This window comes from Propithecus coquereli, unplaced genomic scaffold, assembly GCF_000956105.1.
Source record: "Propithecus coquereli isolate 6110/MARCELLA unplaced genomic scaffold, Pcoq_1.0 Scaffold124, whole genome shotgun sequence".
In the NCBI taxonomy this organism is placed as follows: domain Eukaryota; kingdom Metazoa; phylum Chordata; class Mammalia; order Primates; family Indriidae; genus Propithecus; species Propithecus coquereli.
Window position 1 is genome coordinate 2,941,165 of NW_012136525.1, and position 18,438 is coordinate 2,959,602.

The 18,438-nt window shown below is 40.2% G+C and overlaps 1 protein-coding gene across 1 annotated transcript in view; it reads right to left on the minus strand.

The window, feature by feature from the left end:
• NCAPD2 (non-SMC condensin I complex, subunit D2) overlaps window positions 1–18,438 on the minus strand; it is a 33,763-nt gene that overhangs the window by 12,065 nt on the left and 3,260 nt on the right. Inside the window, exons 3-13 of the mRNA XM_012637866.1 lie at window positions 9,147–9,222; window positions 8,806–8,864; window positions 8,148–8,329; window positions 7,707–7,849; window positions 5,461–5,588; window positions 5,265–5,388; window positions 4,932–5,079; window positions 3,683–3,880; window positions 3,260–3,394; window positions 3,074–3,161; window positions 2,795–2,975 (exon numbers count right to left, since the gene is read on the minus strand). Of these exons, the coding sequence (XP_012493320.1) occupies window positions 2,795–2,975; window positions 3,074–3,161; window positions 3,260–3,394; window positions 3,683–3,880; window positions 4,932–5,079; window positions 5,265–5,388; window positions 5,461–5,588; window positions 7,707–7,849; window positions 8,148–8,329; window positions 8,806–8,864; window positions 9,147–9,222 (1,462 nt within the window). The remainder of the gene's footprint in view (window positions 1–2,794; window positions 2,976–3,073; window positions 3,162–3,259; window positions 3,395–3,682; window positions 3,881–4,931; window positions 5,080–5,264; window positions 5,389–5,460; window positions 5,589–7,706; window positions 7,850–8,147; window positions 8,330–8,805; window positions 8,865–9,146; window positions 9,223–18,438) is intronic.

Below are 18,438 nucleotides of genomic sequence, written 5' to 3' on the forward strand. Positions count from 1 at the left end.
CCACCATGCCCGGCTAATTTTTTCTATATATTTTTAGTTGTCCAGCTAATTTCTTTCTATTTTTTCAGTAGAGACGGGGTCTTGATATTGCTAAGCCTGGTCTCGAACTCCCGAGCTCAAACGATCCGCCTGCCTCAGCCTCCCAGAGTGCTAGGATTACAGGCGTGAGCCACCAAGCCCGGCCAGGAGTGTTTTCTGGAACTCTTACTGCCTGGGTTTAAATCTCAAACTTTGCCACTAACTAGCTGTAACTAGCCAAGTTCCTTCAGCTGTGTCTCAGATTTCTCATTGTAAAATGCAGACACTGTCTCATATGGTTGTGAGGATTAAACAAATTAATATGAGAAAAGTGCTAAGAATAGTGCCTGGCATATATTAAATACCATGTAAGTGTGTTATTATTATAGCTATTTCAATCATTACCTGTACCACTTATTCTAGCACTTAATTATCTATCTGCTGCATTGTTGTAAAAATGTTTCGTGTTTTTTGGCTACCAACTAGAGTGCTGGTTCCTTTAAAGTTGGGAATATGAAAGCAAATAGCCATATACTTCTGTATGGAGCTGAGTAAAATGGCTCAACACATAGTAATAACTCAATAATACTTGTTGAATGAATAAAGAGAAAGTGAGAAGACTTACAATTTCCTCAAGACACTGAATCGTCCCAACTGAGGCATCCACTAGCAGCAAAGAGAGATTCTGAATCAAAGCCTGGGCCTTGGCTCTGCGGGAATAGGGGTCATTAAAAGACTGATAAGTTGATCTTGGCAAACAGATTATTAGGGATATCCCACCACAGTGTCAAATCACTGCTTAGGATGAGCTTCACTGGAAATTCAGTCCCACCCTGAGCCCCATCATGGACCTACTGCCTATGAGTTTGTAATTCCTCTGGAAAGATATACTCCTGAAAAGTCCTATAAGAAGCTGATCTCGGAAAAGTCAGTAAAGGCAAAAGTACCCCATATACCTGGCAGAGTCCCCTTTGGGGCTCAGGTACAGTTGGCGGTAAGCATTAAGCACAGCTTCCCGGACACCAGGCTCCTTAGACCAGATGAGAGGCAGCATGCGACGCACCCCAAACAGGGCCTGGGGTACCCCAAATTGGAACACCATCACAAAGAATTCAATCACCTCCTGCACCACTGAGACGACAGATACAAATGTCACCCATCTACTTGGCAAAACTCTCCCAATACCTAAAGATAGAACGTTTCTGATTATAGCAACATGCACGTAGAGGCCTTCTTCACTTTCTCTGAAAATGTCATCTCCTATAATGCCTTATCATGAAATACTATATGCATTAAAATACCTAAGCTACAAAGGGCTAGACGAAGCAAATGGAAATGAAGAACCCCTGCCTTTTAAAGGAGCAGATACGTATCAATAAATATGGACAGGAACCCAAAGGCCAGCTGGGTGTGTTGGCTCACGCCTGTAATCCAAGCACTTTAGTGGGCTGAGGTGGTTGGATTGCTTGAGGCCAAGAGTTCAAGACCAGCCTGGGCAACATAGCAAGCTATCTCTACAAAAAAATAAGAAAAATTAGCCAGTTGTGTTGGCACATGCCTGTAGTCCTAACTACTTGGGAGGCTGAGGCAGGAGGATCATTGAACCCAGGAGTTGAGGCTGTAGTGAGCTATGATTTGCCACTGCACTCCAGCCTGGGTGACAGAGTGAGACCCTGTCTCTCTCTCTCTCTCTCTCTCTCTCTCTCTTTTTTGAGACAGTCTCACTCCATCACCCTGGCTAGAGTGCCGTGGCATCATCATAGCTCACCGTAACCTCAAACTCCTGGGCTCAGCGATCCTCCTGCCTCAGCCTCTCAAGTACCTGAGACTATAGGTGTGCATCACCACGCCCAGCTCTGTCTCCTAAATGAAAAAGAAAACAGAAGAGAGGGGAAGCCCAAGACCCAGTTCCTTACAGAAAAGGCCTCTGGCATACCTGAAGTTGTGTTTTCATACATCATCTTGCTGATGATGCCAATGGCCTCGGTAATCTTCCGAGAGAAGCTATAGGCATCCTGCAGATACTGCACCAGCATCTCCTGCTTCACCAGTTCATCACTTTCCCTGGATTCCTCAGGCTCTGACACCTTGGGCTTGTCTTTACAGACAGTCTGTCCTGCGACCTGTTCTGGGACCACGTTCCCCGTAGACCTGGTCTTCTGTTGTGTAGAAGCTGTTGGGCCTAGGAGTTCTCTTGCCTAGGCTAGAGTGCTGTGGCATCAGCCTAGCTCACAGCAACCTCAAACTCCTGGGCTCACGCGATCTTCCTGCCTTAGCCTCCTGCGTAGCTGGGACTACAGGCACGCAGCACTGTGCCCGGCTAATTTTTTCTATTTTTAGTTGTTTGGCTAATTTCTTTCTATTTATAGTAGAGACAGGGTCTTGCTCTTGCTCAGGCTGATCTTGAACTCCTGAGCTCAAGCAATCCTCCTGCCTTGGCCTTCCAGAGTGCTAGGATTACAGGCGTGAGCCACCGCGCCCGGCCCTAAAATTGTATTTATAGGCTTTCTTCTTCAAATGAAGGAGGACTTATGTTTAATTAGAATATAATACTGTTTACACTGTTTTAGTAGTTTCTTTAAATATTTATAAAAGTAGAAAAGCATGCTTAATTGTGGATTATGCTTTTGGTCAGACCATTATTACAATGAAAATACCAACCATCATCTGGTGGCAGCCTATCTAAGTTCATTTTAAAGAAACATTATATAAGTTTCTTGAAAGTTAACTCTAAACTAAAACAGACCATTGGATAATATCCTATTTTTTCACATACTTGTAACTAGCTTTGGCAAGCAGTTGACGGATGCGTCCTTTCACCTCTTCGGGGGTCTCTGTATTAGTAATGTGCTCAGCAATTTCCTCTTCTTCCTGGGGAAGCTTTAGAAGCTGCTGCAGGGTAGACTTTAACTCTGGCAGCATGGCTTCCCACTCCTCATCTGGGTCTAGCACTGCCGCTGAATGAGAGAGTCTCATTTAGTCTCTTCCATTGGAGTTTCTGTCTGTATGGGGAAGGCTATCTGGGGTAAGGATTCCTAGGCAGTAAACCACTCACAAGCAGCTGCAGTTCGCCTCTGGGCCCTCATCTCTTGTAATTTCTGGGTCTCCTTCTGCAGTGGTCCAGCAAGGTCAGTATCACTAAGCTACCAAGGTAAAATGAATAGCAGGGTCATTAAGTGACATGATTTCATCCCAGTATCCATTTAATTTCTTCTCTTTTGGATGGACCAAGTCTACTTACCTTGCAGGAAAAAGGATTATTGGCTAGAAAACTGGCCAGCAGCTGGATGGCATTTTTACATACTAACACTGACTTGTCTGCCAGACGTCCCACTGCTAAGGCCACCACTGCCTGGAAACGTGTCAGGGGGAGAGCCTGTATGGGTAGGAAGAGAAAGATCAACTCACATCCCACATTATCCATTTTGATCAAGATGATCTTGAAGTACAATCTAAATTGAGCTCTAAATCCTAAAAACACCTTTCTATGGGATATAAAACAGGTAAGAAGTAGTCCTTGTAGTGGGTAAGATACATTAGTCTTTAAATACATCCTTGTCCTTGGTATAAGAAGACTTTTGTTTACTTTTGACACTGGATTCCTCTTTACTTTGGCCTGTACAGAGAGGGTACCATGTCTTTAATCACATAAAAAGTTGCTTACCTTCTGCTGGACGATGCGGGTGAAGAACTGCAAAACACGGCTTCGCACAAAGGAGTTGACATCATGGCCATGGGCTTGTAAGGTATCTAAGAACTGGTCTCTGGTGTCTCGGGCTGCTTCTTCCAGTTGATCACCATTCAGAACCTGCAATACCATCTCTGCCATGGCTGCTAGCACAGCATTGCGCATCATGTAATTCTAAGAGAAAGAAATGAAGTTGGTATGAACCTACGAACTCCAGTACTTACTCTCTTTTCCCTTAACTCTGTGCCCATCTAGACGTAAAGAGGGCACAAAACCTTAAATCAAGGTTAAGCTTGCTTGTGCTTAGCCATGACTTTTCTGGTCAACTGCCTTGGTATTTACCCCCACGGTCACAGAAAAAAGCTGAATCCCAGACAATACTTACTTGTTCAGAGCAGAATGCTGGGATAAAATAAACAAGAACCCAAAACAATTTTTCCTCATAGAGTTCACCCAGATAAGCATGACGGTAGTTGAATATGAAATCACATCCATACATGAACACATACTTGAAAAGCATTTATTACTACCCTTCATCTGAGGTCTCAAAGCCTTTGATCCTTATTAATAAACATCCCCCTTCCCTCTCACTCTCCTTCCCACATTTTACTGACAGAAAATGAGACACAGAAGAGCAGAAATCATCGGTAGGGTGCCAAGCAAATCCATTAGATAATGTGGTGGAGAACAGTGTTTGGGGTTTTTGCCAGGCTGAGAACCAGAGAATAGGGACTTTCACAAGAAGTTAAAGTAAATTAGATGAAGAAGTGGACTATCTTTGTCCTTGACATTCAACTAGGAGTGCCTAGAATCAGTTTGGGAAGCAGCCAGATTGGCATGCAGAGATGAGAGAGATTTGAGAGAGAGGACATGGCTTGATTAGAGAAAGCAAGGCAAGCCAGGCAGTAGGAAAAGGCTTTGTCTTGAGGAATAGATGGGACTCAGAATCAAAGTTAAGTCACTCTCACTATACTTAAGCTGTGGAACTGTCACCTCCCCTACCAGAACTGGATAAAACCAATGTGATATTGAAATGAGACTAATAAAGGGCTCCTTATTCAATAAATTTGATCTGCTTCTCTATAGGAAAGTATTATCACAATGATAAATCTAGACAACTTGTCTTCATGTAAAAGCTACTTTCTTGTTCTGTTGAGAAACAGCCTTTCAACAATGGATTTAAAATTCCCAGAAAAACCTCAGAAATCCTTTGTGGACCACTTGCCTCTCCATCCAGATGATCTAGCAAAATGCACATACTGGACATCAGAATGGCTGGGACACGTTCTGCTAGTTCTGTCAGGAAGGCTGCAAAGCCCTTTGCCCCAGAAGGGTCCCGACTCAGCTCCTGGGGACACTTCTGTCCAATCTCTCTACACAGGGAAGAAAACAAAGTAATAGCAAGATAGTTCAATTATTCAGTTCCCAGTAAGGGAAGGTAAGACTGATATCTAATATCTGAAGGAATCTGCTGTTTCATGGAGACTGTATTTCTATTCTTTCTTTATCCCATCTTTAAGGAAAATGAGAATTAGAAACTTTGAGAAGGAAGAGTCACCTTACAATCTCTCCCACAATGCTCTTCATTCCATAATCAGTTGCCCACAGACTCACAGCTGCCACCAGGACAGGTGCCAGGTGTTCAAAGTGCTGCAGCATCTGGATGATCTTCACAGTGGCACCTGTGGAAGTACTAAACATGAGAAATTGTGGGCAAAATGAAGAAGGTGGGGCAAAGCAGAGGGATAACTTACTGAGCATGTGGTTATAACGTGTCAAGGCCACACCAAGCAGGTGTGTTATGGCTTCTCGGACGGGGCGGTTCTTCTGGTGACTAATGGTGGGATTCTCCAGAAGGCGGTAGCAACAGCCAGTAACCAAACTGAGAAAGGAAGAGTTTGAGATGATGAAATCAGCTGTCTGGATTCAATCACATGAGGGCCTTTCCTCATTCATTCTGTCCCTACTGCCCTTGAAGTCAGGGTCTTTTAGTTTTCTTTATTTTATCTATTGCTTTCTATACACCGAGTTGCTTTGCTGACCCCAGATAGGTACTCCTTCCTTCAAGATTACCAATTTTCAGCCAGTTATCACGCTGACTAAGGAAACTGAATATATGATAAAAGATAGGACAAAGTCACCGACAACTTCTCATTGCTAAATATAATGTCTGATTCAATCCGCATCTTTTTTTTTTTTTTTTTTTTGAGACAGAGTCTTGCTCTGTTGCCCGGGCTAGTGCTGTGGTCAGCCTAGCTCACAGCAACCTCAGACTCCTGGGCTTAAGCGATCCTTCTGCCTCAGCCTCCCGAGTAGCTGAGACTACAGGCATGCGCCACCATGCCCAGCTAATTCTTTCTATATATTTTTAGTTGTACGGCTAATTTGTTTTTAGTAGAGACGGAGTCTTGCTCTTGCTTGGGCTGGTCTCGAACTCCAGACCTTGAGCGATCGATCCGCCCGCCCTGGCCTCCCAGGGTGCTAGGATTACAGGCGTGAGCCACTGTGCCAGGCCACAATCCTCATCTTAACTGACCTTTCAGCTGCATTTTGATATGGTTGATCACTCACATTCTCCTTGAAACATATGCTTCATTTGGCTTCCAGGACGCCAGGCTCCCTTCTAAATTTCTTTGGCTGGTTGCTTGTCATCTCCTCCTCCTCTTAATGCCAGAGTGCCCTAGGGTACCAGTCCTTGGATTTCTGCTCTCATCTAGTCACACTTTTGTAATTTCAGTCTCATAGCTTTGAATACCATATATTTCCAAACATTTATTTCTAGCTCAGATCTCTCTCCTGAACTCCAGATCTATAAATTCAACAGCTGAATCTGACAACTTTACTTGGATGTTTAATAAGCACTTCAAACTTTGTATGTCCAAAACAGAATTTCTGGTCTTCCCCCCAAAACACGTACTCAAGGCCTTCTCCATATCTCAGTTACCAATAACTCCAGTCTTCCAAATGCTTAGGCCAAAACCCTCAGAGAGTGAGTCATCCTTGACTGTACTCTCTCACACAACTCACTCCTAATCCATCAGCAAATCCTGTAAGCTCTACCTTAAGAAAAAAAGTACAGAGCCAACTATTTTTCCCATCTTCACTGCCACTCCTTGGTCTAAGCGATCATCATCTCTTGCTGAGTTATTAGAATAGCCTAAGTGGTTTCTTGCCTCCGCCTTTCCCTTCACAGTCTGTTTCAATAGAATAGCCAGGATGAATAGAATATAGCCTGTTAAAGTACAAGTCAGATCACCTCACTGCCTTGTTTAGAACCCCCCAGTGGCTCCATCTAACTCTGAGGAAATGTCAAAGTCACCAAGATGGCCTACATGGATCTCCAGTTTGGCTCCCCACTGCTCCCTTAACCTTGCAGCCTACCCCTCTCACCCTCTCTTAGCTGCCATCTCTCTGGCCTCTTGCTTTTGCTTGCACATGCTAGACACGCTCCCTCCTCAGGATCTTTGCATGTGCCATTCCTTTTCCTTACCCTTGCTGTTCCTCCAGATATTCTCATAGCTCTCATTCACCTTCTGCGCGTCTGGCTTAAATGTCACCATCTCAGAGAGGTCTTGCTAGGATAGCTGATTTAAAATCACAATCCTCTTCCATCGATCTTCCCATGCCCCTTCTCTATTTTGTTCCATAAACCATATTACATATTTTACTTATTTTTAAATTGCCTTCTACTCTACAATACAACCTCCAAGAGGGCAGAAATTTTTGTTTGCAGTACCTATGATGATGCCAGCCATGCATCTAAGAGATTCTCAGTAAATACTGTTTAATGAATAAATAAATGGGCATTAGAGATGAGAGAAATTCACATCAGTTTCTAACATTCAATTATCTAATTCCTAACAACTCCATGTTATGATTATACTTCTATGTATTACAGACAGAACTGAGGCATGAAATGAAGTATTTAAAAGGCATATCTAACAATAGAGCCCCCATTGCTCACAGCTCATTATTATCTGTAACCATCTTAACTACCCACCTGACAAATTCCTCTTCAATTACTGAATGGTTCCACAGATGACGAATGTCCAACTGGAGCAGCTGTGTTAGAAGCTGAAGAATTGGTTGCCTCTCTTCCTCCCAGTCAAAGCCATGGGCTGCCTTGGTACGGGCTTTCTTACCCTAAAAAAGATTATGTATACATTTTGGAAAAAATAAGGGAAAAAGAAGGTCAAGACATGCCATTCTGACTACCCGAACTATCCAGTATCAAGACGAGGTAGAAGGTAATATAGAAGAATTGTTACAAGTTCCAAAATGCTACTTGTTAGGGAAGGAAATGCTGTGATACTTTTGAGTACTTCCTCCTAAATCCTAAACGAAGACAGAAAGGATTCTCAGAGCATTGGATTCCCTTCTTTCCTAGCATCTCCCCACCCCCCGGGACCCGACATAAAGTCAGTCAGAAACTCTAACTTACCTTCCCACCAAGGTCCAGGTCCATGAGGCTTGTCTGGCTGGTCATAGTCTCAAAGGATTCCAAGAGGCGTATCAGAGTATAACAGTTCATTTTGAGGGCATTTAGATGGGCATTTCTATCTGATAAACTTAAAGTTTTATCATCCAGGACGGCTGGAAGTTCCTGGGAGTGGCGGGATACCACTGTGAAGGACAGAATCTGGGAGTTGGTGTCATTCACTTTCTTCATATATCCCAAGCTCAAAACACCCATCCCTTGCAGCCATCAGATTACCAAAGATCTGTGTTTCATCTCTCAGTGGCCATACACAAGCTAAGTCCTTTGGGACCCTTGACCCTGATACCATGAACGTGCCCTGTTACTACTCTCTCACTCCAGTTACCACGATTTCTCCCTGGCAACTGGAAGAATTACCCCTATTAAAAAGAGGTAGCTCAAAAGTAGGAAAAAGTTCTTGTTGGTCTGCCCTTACAGTGAACACACATAACTCTGTATTGCCCACCAAGATTACAGACCTTAATAGGTCAAAGGTCCCTGGGCTTAGCCAAACCAACTGAATCACAACAGCCTTGATATCATCACGTGGCTAATAAATGTAGGAGACAGTAAACAAAAACAAAAAATACCGTCCACCCCCTACCCCCTGATCCATAAACACCTTTTATCAGGAATTCCAGAGTATCTTCTTTGAGGCCAGGATCTATACTTCGAAAGTGACTATGAGGGAAAGAAAGTGTAGGGGTGAGACAGGGAGGAGCCTGCAGAGCCCATTCTAACAGATCAGATCTAATCTGAGGAATCTAATGCTTAAAATTACATGTGAAATTGTTCAACTGAATAAATATGGTGGTAAGTTGGGTAAATGCGCATCAGTAGAGATATCAGCACCCAGAAGCATTTATCAGTGAACCTATAATTTGGAATTTCAGGACTAACATACAAAGTTATGACAAATAGCCACCAGCTCTTTATAAAGTATCAGCTGGGTATTTCACTTACTGTAAAATGCTGTAGATAGTATCAAAGTGCTCCAGCATAGCCAGGGGTCCCTGAGCTCGGAAGGCAGCCTGAAATGCTATAAAGATGAAAAAAGCTGACGAATTTGAAGCGGAGGGAGGCCTTTTTTGTAAATTCTACCGATGGCAGAAAACTGGGTTTATTGCTTTTATTGGCAGAATCACAAAAGGACACAAACAATTCACTTCAATGTAACCTATAATAATAATAATAATGACATCTTACATTTTACAGTTAAAGCCTCACTTAAGCTTCAAGTGAAGTAGATAAAGCAGACAGCCTATTTTATGTCTTAAATTGGTTATTTGATTTGTCCAACTTACAGTGGTTAGTAATGAACTACAAATACAAGATCTTTTTAACTTTTTGTTTTGAAATTACAAAAAAGTGAGAAAAACAGTATAGAGTTTCTATACCTTTCACCCAGATAATCTTAAAATCTTATATAACATAAACAGTCTTACAAGTATTTATTCTAAACCAAGAAGTTAACATTAATTCAATACTATTGAATTACTGTTGAATCTACAGACCTTATTTGAATTTTGCTAACTGTCCTATTTATGTCCTTTTTCTGGTCTAGGATCCCACAATGCACTTTGTTATCAAGTCTCCTTAGTCTACTCCAATCTTTGTCTTTAAGGATCTTGACACTTTTCAAAAGAGTACTTGTCAGTTATTTTGTAGGATGTGTGTCAATTTGGGTTTGCATGTTTTCTCATGACTAGATTGAGGTCATACATTTTTGGCAAGACTAATGCAGAAGGGAGGTTGTATCTTTCTCACCCATCTTATCAAGAGGTACCTGATGATGTCAATGTCTTATTACAGATGATGTTAACTTTGATCACTTGGTAGTGTTTGCCACATTTCTCCATTGTAAAGTTATTTTCCCCTTTGCAATTAGTAAGTATCTTGTGGGAAGATACTTTGAAACTATGTAAATATCCTAGTTCAGGTTACATTATTTGCCCAGTAATTTAAGCATCCATGGTTGGTTCTTGCCTGCCACAATTATTGCTGTGATGTTTACTAAATGGTAATTTTCTACCTCCATTATTCCTTCTATACTTACTAGGGGGAATGCTACTATAAAGACAAGCTGTTCCTTTCCCTTAATTTATTTATTTATTAAGTTACTTATAACAGAATGGACTCATGGATATTTCTTTTATTCTGCATTTTAATCCATTACTATTTATTTTATTGCACAAATTGTCCCATACTTGCTCACTGGGAGCTCCTTCAACCTGGCCTGTGTCCTTTGGACATGTTCCCTTCATTTTTTTGCTCCCTTATTGTTTTGTACTACAAGATGTTCCAGACTCATCTTGTAACTTCCTTGGCCCAGTCCTGGAATCAACCATTCTCAATGGAGTCCTGGCTCCTTTTATGGGAGAATGGTATGTAGAAACCAAACTCTAGGCACTACTTAGGCTCACTGATATAACAGTATCATTGCCTTTAGGCCCTCTCAGTGGAGAAAAGTAGGAAATATATATATGTATACATACATATATTTGAACAATATATATATATATATATATCCTTGAACAATAGAGTTTGAACTGCATGGGCCCACTTATATGCAGATTTTTTCAATAAATACATTGGAAAAATTTGTGGAAATTTTTGACAATTTGAAAAAACTTGCGGATGAACTACATAGCTAGAAATATCAAATAAATTAAGGAAAAGTTAGGTATGTCATGAATGCATAAAAAGATGTAGATACTAATTTATTTTATCATTTACTACCATAAAATATACACAAATCCACTATAAAAAGTTAAAATTTATCAGAACTTATGCATACATAGACCATGACATTTTCAGTCTAAGAGAAATGTAAAACAAACATAAAGATGCAATATTAAATCATAACAGCAAGCCAGGTGCAGTGGCTCATGCCTGTAACCCAAGCAACCCGGGAGGCTGAGATGGGAGAATTGCTTGAGCCTGGGAGTTCGATACCAGCCTGGGCAACACAACAAGGTCTCATCTTTAAAAAAAATATAGGAAACATTAGCCAGTTATGGTGGCATACACCTGTCATCCCAGCTACTTGGGAGGCTGAGGCAGAAGGATTGCTTGAGCCCATGAGTTTAAGGCTGCAGTGAGCTATGATTGCACCACTGCACTCCAACCTGGGCAACAGAGTGAGACTCCATCTCTAAAAAATAAAAAAATCATAACTGCATAAAATTAACGTTACTGTATACTGTACTAATGTAATAATTTCATAGCCACCTCCTGTTGCTATTGTGTTATGTTTTAAGTATCCGCTTAAAACACTGTGATGCTAATCATCACTGTGTGAGCAGTTCATCTCTCCAGTAAATTGTGTATCACAATATAAAAAGTGATCTCTCACAGTTTTCCATATTTTTCATTGTGTTTAGTACAATATCATGGGCCTTAAATAATACCATGAGACCCACATCAAGTGCCACTACTGATGCTGAACGTGCTTCCAAGGAGCAAAGTTATAACATTACAAGAAAAAGTTGAACTGATTGATATGTACTGTAGACTGAGGTCTGCAGCTGCAGTTGCTGCCATTTTAGACAGTTGATTCATCTTGTAAACAGATGTGGTTAACTTACAGTATCAATAAATATGGTACAGTACTATAAATGTATTTTCTCTTCCTTATGATTTTCTAAACAACAGTTTCTTTCTTCTGGCTTACTTTATTGTAAGAATACAGTAAATAATACACGTAACGCACAAAATATGTGTTAATCAACTGTTTATGTTGTTAAGTCTTCCAGTCAACAGTATACTATTAGTAGTTAAGTTCTTGGGGAGTCAAAAGTTTTAAGTGGATTTTCAACTGCATAAGGGTTGGTGCCCCTATCTCCCACATTGTTCAAGGGTCAACTGTTTATGTGTATGTAAAGATTTGGCAAGATTATCCAGGCAAAGCAGTCACAACTATACTTAGTACATGGTATGGTTGAATGTGTCCCCCCTAATTCATGTGTTGGAAACTTAATCTCCAATGTGACAGTGTTGGAAGGTAGGACCTAATAGGAAGTGTTTAGGTCATGAGGACTTCATCCTCATGAATAAATTAATACCATTATGAAAAGGGCTCTCAGGAGTATATTTGCTCTTGAGGCCTCTGCCTTCTGCTCCACGAGGACGAAGAAACAAGGTCTTTGCCAGTTACTAGTGCCTTGAATTGGGGCTTCCCAGCCTCTAGAAAAAATTGTGAGCCAATAAATTTTTGTTCATTATAAATTATCCTGCCTGAGGTATTCTGTTATAGCAGCACAAAATGGACTAAGACAGCACATAATATAACTCAGTATATATAGCTCTTAGCCACTCTTAAAAAACCTTCTTCTATAATATGGAAAATACAGAGAAATGGAAAAGAGAAAGAACAAGCAACTGTTCATTTGGTTGATTTTTTCCAGTCTACTTTGTATGTACAGTATTTCCATTGTTGAGTTCATATCACATATTCACTTCTGTGTTCTGCTTTTTAAAATTTAGCATTACAATAAGCATATAAATATATATTTTTAACAAACAGTGTATTCTTCTACTGCCCAGGCTGGAGTGTAGTGGTACAATCATAGCTCACTGTAGCCTTGAACTCCTGGGCTCAAGCCATTCTCATGCCTCATCCTCCTGAGTAGCTGAGATTACAGGTGTGTGCCATGTTCTGCTAATTTTTTTTATTTTTTGTAGAGACAGGGTCTTGCTATATTACCCCAGGCTGATCTCGAATTCCTGGCCTCAAGCAATTCTGCTGTCTCGAAGTTCTACGATTATAAGCGTGGGCAACCACACGTAGCCTGTAAACAATTTTTTAATGGCCACATAATATTCCATTGAATGTATCTTAATTAAGTTACTATTCTCCTATTATTAGACATCATTATACTTCTAACTTTTTCCACTAATTAACAATACATAATAAGTTCAGCAAAGCCTCAGCTTACAAAATTCATGTACACAAATCACTAGCATTCATATATGCCAACAATAGTCAAATTGAGAACCAAATCAAAGACTCAATACCTTCCACAATAGCAACAAAGAAAATCAAATACCTAGGAATACACTTAACTAAGGAGGTGAAGGACCGCTATAGGGAGAATTATGAAACACTGAGTAAGGAAAAAAGCAGAGGACACAAACACATGGAAAACCATACTCATGGGTCAGCAGAATCAGCATTGTTAAAATGTCTATACTACCCAAAGTGATCTACAGATTCGATGCAATCCCTATTAAAATACCAACATCATTTTTCAGATTTCAGATTTTTCAGATCTAGAAAAAGTAATTTTATGTTTCGTATGGAACCAGAGAAGACCTCGTATAGCCAAAGCAACCTTAAGCAAAAAGAACAAATTGGGAGGCATCAATTTATCAGACTTCAAGCTATACTACAAGGCTATGGTACCCAAAACAGCATGGTCCTGGCACAAGAACAAAGACATAGACCAATGGAACAGAACTGAAAACCCAGACATAAAACCATCCTTATATAAACCATCTGATCTTTGACAAAGCAGACAAGAACATAAAGTGGGGAAAAGAATCCCAATTCAATAAATGGTGCCAGGAAAATTGGATAGCCACATGCAGAAGACTGAAATAGGATCCTCATCTCTCACCTCTCACAAAAATCAACTCATGATGGACAACAGACTTGAACGTAAAGCACAAACCCCTAAGAATTCTAGAAGAAAATGTTGGAAAAACTCTTATAGACATTGGCCTAGGCAAAGAATTTATGAAGACCCCCAAAACAATCACAGCAACAACAAAAATAAATAAATGGAACCTGATCAAATTAAAAAGTTTCTGCACAGCCAAAGAAACTATCACTAGAGCAAACAGATAACCTACAGAATGGGAGAAAATATTTACATGCTGTATATCTGATAAAGGGCTAATAACTAGATCTATATAGAATTCAGCAAAATCAGTAAGAAAAAACTCAAACAACCCCATTAAAAACTGGGCAAAGGGCACAAACAGAAAGTTTTCAAAAGAAGATAGACCAATGGCCAAGAAACATGAAAAATGCTCAACATCTCTAATCATCAGGAAAATGCAAATCAAAACCACAGTGAAATATCATTCAACCCCTATGAGAATGGCTTTTATCAAAAAGTCCCAAAACAACAAATGTTGGTCTGGATGTGGAGAGATAGGAACACTCATACACTGCTGGTGGGACTGCAAACTAGTATAACCTCTGTGGAAAGTAGTATGGAGAAGCCTCCAAGAACTAAAAAGTAGAACTACCATTTGATCCAGCAATCCCACTACTGGGTATTTACCCAAAGGAAAAAAAAGTCATCCTATAATAAAGACATTTGCACTTGAATGGTTATAGCAGCACGATTCCCAATTGCAAAGATGTGGAAACAGTCCAAATGCCCATCAATACATGAGTGGATTAATAAAATGTGGTACATATATACGATGGAGTACTACTCAGCCACAAAAAACAATGGTGAACTAACACTTCTTGTATTATCCTAGATGGTGCTAGAGCCCATTTTTCTAAGTGAATTATCACAAGAATGGAAAGACAAGCACTACATGTTCTCACTATCAAATTGGTACTAATTGATCAACACTTACGTGTACATATGCAAGTAACATTCATTGGCTGTCAGGCAGGATGGAGGGGGGAGGAGGGGATGGGTAAATTCGTATCTAATGGGTGCGTTGTACGCTGTCTGGGATGGGCACACTTGTAGTTCTGACTTGGGCTGTGCAGAGGCAATATATGTAACCTCAACATTTGTATTCCTGTAATAGTTTAAAATAAAAAAGTAAATAAAAAATAAACATGGGTCGGGCGCGGTGGATCATGCCTGTAATCCTAGCACTCTGGGAGGCCGAGGCAGGAGGATCACTTGAGGTCAGGAGTTCGAGACCAGCCTGAGCAAGAGCGAGACCCCTGTCTCTACTAAAAATAGAAAGAAATTAGCTGGACAACTAAAAATATATAGAAAAAATTAGCCAGGCATGGTGGTGAATGCCTGTAGTCCCAGCTACTCGGGAGTCTGAGGCAGAAGGATTGCTTGAGCCCAGGAGTTTGAGGTTGCTGTGAGCTAGGATGACGCCACAGGACTCTAGCCCAGGCAACAGAATGAGACTCTGTCTCCAAAAATAAAAAATAAAAATAAAAAAATAAACATGAAAAAAAAACCCCAAAATTTACTCCCCTAGCAAATCTAGGTTAAATCAACTGTCTGCTTACCCCATTCATGTAACTACACAAATAAAAATGGCCTAAGAAAAATAAACAAACATGCTGAGGACTCTCATTTTAAACTCACGACCAGTAACCTCAAGTGGGCCCTTCATATTTCCTGTTACAAATTCCCAGGTCTATTCATTTTCTTCTAGGCAATTATTTCGTATCTTTCCTCTGCTCATACATCATGACCTTCTTCCCAAAGTCACTCTCAGTTAAAGGCTTTCCCTTCCTATTGAGAAAACAGAAGCAGACAGAAGAGAACTTTGAACTGCTGCAAGCTCTCTATTTGTCTACACTACTTGCATCTGTGCCCATACATTCTGCCTTTTTTGCTACTGTGAATAAACTGTCTGTGTTCTAACAAAGTTGTCTCCTGCCTTAGTGTACCAGATCATATACTCTCTTACTTACTAAAGGATATTGCTCCAATGATTGTTCCCTCTTCCTCCTGCATCATCAGCTTTTCCCTCTGATCATTACCATTCAGCGTACACACATGTAATGCTGCCCATCTTAAAAGAACCAGTTATATAAATTCATCATCTCTAATTCCTCTCCTTCCATTTTCTCATCAACCTATTATAATACAATCAGGCTTTTGCCCCCACCCCCCCTTTGAAACAGCTTTGTCAAGGTTACCAGCAACCACCACATCAATAAATCCAGTAATTAATTTGCAGTTAGTTGATCTCTCCTGTTTTTGAAACATTCTCTTAATTTAGCTGCCATTTAGCTCCTTTAATCACTTTCTGTCCCAATGACTGTTCCTTAGTTTCTTGTACTGGTTCTTCCTCATCTTCTCGGCCTCTAAATGTTGGACTATCTCAGGTCTTAGTCTTCAAACTGCTTCTCCTCTCCATCTACACTCACTCCAATCTCATGGCATTAAATGCTGTCTACAGGCTGAATATTAAATCCCAAATATATATCTTTAGATGAAATCTCCATACTCATAAAATCAACAGTCTAAGTCTGTTCCTCCCATATTCTATCCCATCTCAGTAAATGGCAACTCCATTCTTCTACTTGCTCAAGTAAAAAAGATTTGTAATCATCCCAGACTTTCTAACTCTACAAATCTAACACATCAACAATCCTATTGGCTCTATTTTCAAAATATATTCAGAATCCAACCTTTTATCACCACCCCCACTGCTATCACTCCAGTCCAATTTACTTGGTATTCTATTAACTAGTCTCCTATTTCTTCCCTTGCCTCTTGCAGTCTTTACTCAACACAGTAGACGGGGATACTTTTAAAATGTCAGACCATGTCACTCCCATGCTCAAAACCCACGGCTTTCAAGCTCACTCACACTGAAGCTAAAGTCTTTACCATGACTTTGCAAGGCACTAGAGATCAGTACTTCTCAAACTTATGTTTATCCAAATGACCTTGGGATCTTCTTAAAATGCAGATTTCCTGATTCGGTAGTTCTAGGGTGGCCCTTGACATCCTGCATTTTTAATAAGCTCTCAGAACACCATACTAATGCTGCTGATCTAAGGACCACATTTTGAGGAGCAAGACTCTAGAATAAACTGTACCACTTCCTGCCTGACCTTTTTCTCCAAGCTGACTCCACTCCAAATACATTGGCATTTGCCCACCTCAGGACCTTTGCCTTGGCTTTTCCATCTGCTTAGAATACCCTTCCCTGAGAATGTGCATAGTTCACTTCCTTACTTTCTTAAGGTCTCTGCCCAAATGTGACCTATCAGCAAGCCTTCTCTGGTCATCTAACGCAAAATGGCAGTCCCTACTCTGGCACACCCTATCTTCTTTACCTTGCTTTATTTTTCTCCTTGGCTGTTATAATCACTTGACATACAGCAATCCCCCCTTATCTGTGGTTTTACTTTCCATGGTTTCAGTTACCTGTGGTCAGCTATGGTTCAAAAACATTAAATGAAATATTCCAGATATAAACAATTCATAAGTTTTAAGTTGGATGCCACTCTGAGTAGCATGATGAAACCTTACACTGTCCGGCTCCTTCCTGCCCAGGATGTGAATTATCCCTTTGTCCAACATATCCATGCTGTATATGTGTGTTAGTTACTTAGTAGCTGTCTTGGTTATCAGATCTACTGTCACTGGGCTTGTGTTCAACTAACCCTTATCTTACTTAATAATGGTCCCAAAGCATAAGAGTAGTGATGCTGCATACAGTTATAATTGTTCTATTTTATTATTATTATTGTTAATTTCTTACTGTACCTAATTTGTAAATTAAACTTTATCATAGGTATGTAGATATAGAAAAAAATATAGTATATATGGGATTCAGTACTATTCAGTTTTAGGTATCCACTGGGGGCCTTAGAACATATCCTCCTTGGATAAGGGGGACTACTGTACTCCACATTTACTAGTTTATTACTTGCTGAGAGCCTTGAGAGAAAGAACTCTGTTTTGTTTACTATTGTAAACAGTGCTTAGAACAGTGCCTGGCACATAGTAAATGATTAGTAAATACCTGTTGAATGAATTAAATGATTTGATCTTATGTATTTATAGAACTTGTATTTAGGGTTCTAAACACAAAAATCATCAAAGCAAGGCAATTGTTTTAAAAAGAACTCTTAAGGAAGAGTGACCATTTTAAAAATGATGCACTGTAATAATTAAAGAACAATTTGTTACAGTATATATTATAGTATGTGCAATTGGTGATGCATATATCCACACAATATTGACAGAATAGTACATCTATGGACATTATTGGTTGGCCATCTATCAGCTGACTTCCACACTGAGCCTTCTTGCTTGCTTCTCAAATAGTAACATGTTCAGGTTTAGGGAGGCTCCTAGGTAATAATCTCTATCAGTTTAGCCCATTGAGGTAATTCCACTTTGCTTACCAGTATAGTCATGTGCTGTATAACAACATTTTGGTCAAATATGGACAGCACTGGACAGCAATGGACAAAACCAGTCCCTTAAGAATATAATGGAGCTGAAAAATTCCTATCGCTTAGTGATCTCTTGATGATCCTGACCCTATGTAGGCCTAGCCTAATGTGTGTGTT